The sequence below is a fragment of the Poecilia formosa genome, unplaced genomic scaffold (assembly GCF_000485575.1).
Source record: "Poecilia formosa unplaced genomic scaffold, Poecilia_formosa-5.1.2 Scaffold57, whole genome shotgun sequence".
Lineage (NCBI taxonomy): Eukaryota > Metazoa > Chordata > Actinopteri > Cyprinodontiformes > Poeciliidae > Poecilia > Poecilia formosa.
The window spans coordinates 1,464,552-1,470,498 of NW_006799996.1; the positions used below are offsets into that span (position 1 = coordinate 1,464,552).

The following is a 5,947-nucleotide window of genomic DNA, read 5'->3' on the forward strand; positions in this document are numbered from 1 at the left end:
CCAAAGCTTTATTCTGTTGAATGTTTTTAATAAGTTTTGACCAACAATTGAGCTCCAAAAGAGAAAAATAAAATCTATAAGTCTTTAGCTACACATGTAATACTCCTCGGTAGGATAGGTTCACTTTTCTTCGCTTAATTATGGGATTTATTAGCAAAAAGAAAAATACAGCCACACCTTCCTCTCAACATACACATACAGTTTTCCAGGGTCTCTGTCCTGCTGGCCACAGTAACATCCAGGTTACTTAGAGTAAAGAGTAAAACTTACTGAAACAAGAAGACAAATACATGATTTATTTACTGTACTGACTGTGGAGATGTGGCATCAGTGACAATGATAAACCATTTCAACATCAAACACTGCAAAAACACAAAATCCTACCTAGTACTTTCATCTAGTTTCTAATGTGTGAAATAAGAAAACTAAATTACAAGTAACTTTTCAGCATATAGGAGCTTGTTTTAAGTCAATATTTCATTAATATTGTTAAAAAGTACTATTCCACTTATTACATGGAAAGAATAAATTAAATAACCTGTCAGAGGAAATAGTACTTTTTAAAAATCAATATTAAAGAATTATTAACCTAAAACAAACTCCTATAACTTGCTGAAAATTTACTTTTAAATTTGTTCTGTCTTATTTCAAGTGTTTTAAGAAACTAAACCAAAACTTTTCAGTAAAAGTTTTTGTTTGTGTAGTGCGGCAATTGTTTAAAGCAGAAAGGGGGACACAAACTAAACCCTCTTTCACAAAGCTTTGTTTTTATTTCCTGTGGTTCCAGACGGGATTAAAAATACAAAAATGGAAACAACATAGAAGCACAAAACAAGTCATAATGATCAATTTAAAAGACAGAAAGTGTACTTGCAGACAGGTCACAAACTAAAACTAAAGAAAACAGGTGTGATGGTGTCTGCCACACAGACATGCTGTCCTCAGAGCTGCGCTTCCTGCCATCATCCACGATGGATGTCAAATAGGGAAACTGTTTCTGGAAGTTGCAAAGGTCCCTTCCGGTTTGCTATTCGCATGATGAGTCCGACTCTCCCGTTTTTTTCCCGTTCAGGAGTCGTGCTCCAGCTGCTCCAGCTCTTCCCGTAAGGTCTCGGCCCGGCCCAGCTTTTCCAGCTGATCCTTTGTCGGCTGCTTTATTTCCCCTGAGTCCACCTTCTGCTGCAGCTCCTCCACCTGCCGCAGCTTCTTTTTCAGGTTCTTGATCTTCTTGGCCTTTTCGGCTCCTGCTGCTGCAGCTGCTGAAGACTCATCTGGTGCAGAAACTGACGTGGTTCCCTGGGTCTTGGCGGCAGATTCGCCTCTCTCTGAGATGGACACGTTCTCCACGGCGCTGCTCACCGCATCCACCTCCGCCTCACCGTCCTGATCCTGGAGCTGCTGCTGTTTTCGTTTTTCCTTGCGTTTCATGTTGCGTTTCGCTGACTTTGACAGACCGGCTGTCTCGCTGTCCGCACAGCCGGGTATCTTTTGCTGCTGCTGTTTTGGCGGAGCCGCTTCTGATGGGCTCATGCCAGGAGGCAGGTCGGGTTTGCTCTTGAAAAACTTGACGTATTTGTTTTCATACCTGAGAAAATAAAAAACTATTTATGTGTTTTGATCATCTCTCAGTATGAAGAACTAAGTTGATCCAAACTAGGGTTGAAATGACTAATCGGACTGATCATGATGAATTGATTATAAGCCTGGCGGGCCACCAGGCTTTACTTACATCCCCACCAGGCTAAGTGTTGTTTGTTTATTTTAGATTTTTTTTTTTAAATGTTTGTCTGTTTTAATTTCTTCCAATAACATTGGTATTTTCAAATTTCTTGTCAACATCAAACATTTTTTTAAATCAAAAACTCTAGTGCACCTACCACAGGGTTTAGCAAGTTTTCTGGGGGAAACTCTGTAAAGTCAACTAATTAGTCATCGATAAATCACTAACTTAAGTATACAGACTTAAAAAAAAAGGCAATTTTCTGAAATAAACAGCCAAAACTGTTAAAAAAAATTACACACTTTGCATTTAAGATGAAAATAACCTGTATGTAAATATGTTTTATCCAGAACTCAACTAGCATAGCTTTAGCTTCATGTGGTTCAAATGATGTAAGCACCTTTTGCTGTTCAATTACTAATAGGTTAATCCAATAAATAATGACCAGATTAATCATACATTGTATTCATATCAAGTCAAGCAGAAAGAGCTGAGATTTTCACGTTTATGTTAGAAGTTAGCTTTAGCTGCAGATTCATCCTTTGCTACAAATGATCAAGAGTAAACTAAAGGGAAGCTGTTATTGAATTTTAGGCAATAAAATGTTAATTTTATTGAATACATTTTTATTTGCCTCTTTTAATGCATTTCTAATATTGTACTTAAAAAAGGCTAAAGTGGTTAAATGAAAAATCTGTAGAATGTGCCATTTCTTTTATCTTTTAGTTGCAGCCCTGATCTAAACTATTTAGAAAATCATTAACAAGATCAGATTAGTCATCAGATATGATGTCTAGTAACTGTATAAAATTTATCTTTTCTAAAAGGTTGGATAAGAGAGGCGGTTTGTAAATGGGGCTAAAGAAAGGGAAAACATGGAATTGTGAAAAGATAAAACAGTCAATTCCTTTCATGAGGCCAAACTTACACAAAACTTCAAGGAAAAGCTTGTTATTTATAGCAGGTCTCTGAGCCGCATCCTGCCTCATTCCTCATTCATAACAAACTGAGTAATTCTGGAGCTGAGACGCTGTCTGGCATCGGCTCATGTGTAAGAAAGCCAGCTTATAATTACTGTGTGCGTGTAAAGCAGAGAGAGGGAGGACTTGCACTTACACGGGGACCTCCTCCTGGGGGACATAACCATCCTTCACCCGTCTCGGCTTCCTCCATGTCCCATCAGGTCGCTGAGTTGCAGCTATGTATTTCCCTGAGGAAAAAAAAAGGATTTAAAGGAGGCTTTGGTTGGCCCTCTAGTGGTGCTGTAAAAGTATTATCTCATTATTTTTATTAGTTTGTTCAGATCAAACTCTACTCAATATCCCAAGTAAATGTAAAATAAAATACATACTTAGAACATTTTCTCTTGTTTGAAAGCTTTTGAACCCTTTCCATCATTTTATCCAAAATAAAAAAAAACATTTGATCTTTTATTAATTTATCCTATGAATCAATATTGTATTTATTAAGGGAAAAGCCTATCGAAACCACTTATGAAATCAAGTGAGTAAAGACACTTTTTGGAAAGATCTCTTCTGATTCCTTCCAGATTAGGGCTTAAACCAGATTAATCGTGATAAATCAATTATTGAAATAATCCTCTACTAATTTAAAAATCAAGTTATCGTTGAATAGAGTATACAGTCTTTAAAAATTTATATTTGGAGAAAAAACAACATTCTCAGAGCAGCAATTAAGCCAAAACGGTTTCCATAAACCACTTGCAGTTCACACTCTGACCACTAGGTGGAATCAAAGTAATTCTAATAGTATTAGAGCCACACTATTAACCAACAAGCTATTCATACACCCACTTGGCTGTATTCATAATGAAACAGGTATAAATTTAACTAGGTTCATTAGTCAATAAGGGGTTAATGGAATTGAACATAAATAAAATCTAATAAAGTCAGAAAATATCGTTTCAATTGACATATCATCCATTACGATAGCTGAGGGTAGTACACCGGATGCTAACTTATGCTAGCAGGCTGCAAAATAGGCTTCCATGTACGTTATAAACTCATTATTACATAAAGTTTCACTGTGAGTGGGTATATGTGTTCCTGATAAGAGGAGGTTTACTATTCACTGTAATGTTTACATGTGTAAATTACACAGAGCGATAGCAACAAGCTAACTAGCTCTGGAGATAGCGTGTTAGCTAGCAGGCTAAGCTAACATTGAAACCTAATATGCGAGTTAAATGCATTGATTGAAATCAAAACCTCTAAGCACTGCAGATAGAAAACAAAAGATAAGGAGAGACTGTGGGTATGCTCAATGAAACTGACTTCAGTTGGACAAATGTCTACCACATGCAACAGTCTTACCAGATTCATCTGTCACATAGGGGGTTGCCATTTTGATGTAATACGCTTCTCCGCTTTCCTCAGTGGGGCTTTCAGAACCTTTTATTTTATCCCCCAGAACTTCCCTTCACTCGGCTCGATCCCGCGCTGCAGCAGCTCGACTACCGCTGTTTTAACTTTTGCCTAACAGTTGTTATTTCAGTCGATGTAAGAGCGGTCATGGCAACTGCAGCAGACATGTACTAAAAGCTCAGGCGGGCGGTGCAAGGTCACGAACCAAGCGAACCCTATTCTTCGGCTTCGGAAATGACGACGTGGACAGTACGGTTGCCAGATTTGGATTCTCAAATCCGTTGTTAAAGAAAAAAACTGTGAAAAAAATATGACAACTTATGAGAGAACTTGTAATTATTAAAGTAAATTATTTACATATTGGTATAATTATTGGGCTTTTGTGTTGTTGCAAAATTTACCAACCAAAAATGTTATCAATGAACGTTTTCATAGTAACAAGTACTATGAAAATCATTCTTTCTTGCTTTCAAATCATTGTGATTTTTTATTTTCACTTTATTTTAATATAATTTATTAATCACTATCATTTTTTCTCTTTGCAAAATAAATGTGGCTGCATTTCAAATTTGAATGTTGCAGCAAGTTATGTCCTTCTTTTTGTAGACTTTGGTTCTCTGATTTGTGTGTTTAGACAAAACATGCTGTTCCCTCCAGTTTTGGATGCAGTACAGCTGAAAGGATTATTGCTCCTACTTTTCTACTTTCGGATTGCTGTTATGATGCGTAACCGTGGTAACAGCATATTGTTTCTACTGACTGGGAGCAGCTAATTAACATATTAAAAGCTCAAATAATACCTGAACTGCAACACCAAATTCCAGAGCAGTTGAAAAGGAAGCTTCATTGATGCAGAGCAGGACCAAAGAACAGAGGAAGAAGGAAACTAAAACAACTTCTTCTTTACACAGAGATCTAGGACATGTTATTGTAAAATATCTCTGCAGACCAGAACTTGAGCTGCTGGTTTGTAATGACCGTCATGAAACTGTCATACAGCAGTATTCAGTCAGAGGCCTCTTCATATTCATTGCAAGACTGACTGTCAAAAGTCTTCAAATACAAAAAGTATTTGAAGACTTTTAAAGGATTTGTTGAAACATTTAATTCCCCTATTGGGATCATTTGGATTTTATATAATTGGATCAATTTTATTTTATATTTCCGTATATGAATTGGACCTGCTTGCTTTGTAAATGTGCAATTTTAAAATTACATTTTTAAAAATGTTTCTTTGAAAGGCGCAATATAGACAAACTTAATTACTTAGAGTTGACTTGTTATATTTACTCAGTTCAAATACTTGGGTAATATTTTTGGGGAAAATGTACTTTTAGGAGTATTTTTACTAGAGTAATTTTATTACGAAATATAGGTACTTTTACTTGAGTAAAATTTCCAGATTTTCATCCACTGTAAATAATGTCACTGAATGTAGGACAAACAGAAACAGACACATACCTGCAGTTTTTGTCCGTTTCATAAGCTTTATATTGAAAGAAATTGATTAGGGATAACGTTTATTTTTACCTGATTTTGTTATTTATATTTATTCTTTTCATTTTGGTCTTTAAAATATCAAAATTTCCACATAGCTTGATATTTTAGGTCCAATGTAATTTTTAAACATAAATGATTGATGTTTTGACCATTTACTCAGTACTTTTACCAAATACTTTTTTTTACTCTTACTCGAGTCATTTCTTGGACGGCTATTTTTTACTTTTATTTGAGTAAAAATATGTCCAGGTAATGCTACTTTTACATACAATCTTTGAATACAATACACACGTCCGCCACTCCTCACAGTATTAAAAGGGGGTTGTCTGCCTCCAACCTGGCA

At 36.0% G+C, this 5,947-nt stretch overlaps 1 protein-coding gene across 1 annotated transcript; it reads right to left on the reverse strand.

Moving 5' to 3' along the window:
• Positions 1-745: 745 nt before the first annotated feature.
• On the reverse strand, positions 746-4,334 carry pym1 (PYM homolog 1, exon junction complex associated factor). The gene is made up of 3 exons (XM_007553602.2): positions 4,054-4,334; positions 2,837-2,930; positions 746-1,585 (listed from the first exon to the last, which is right to left on the reverse strand). Exons 1-3 carry the CDS (start codon positions 4,082-4,084, stop codon positions 1,069-1,071), a joined length of 642 nt encoding a protein of 213 aa, XP_007553664.1. The 5' UTR covers positions 4,085-4,334; the 3' UTR covers positions 746-1,068.
• Positions 4,335-5,947: the final 1,613 nt, after the last annotated feature.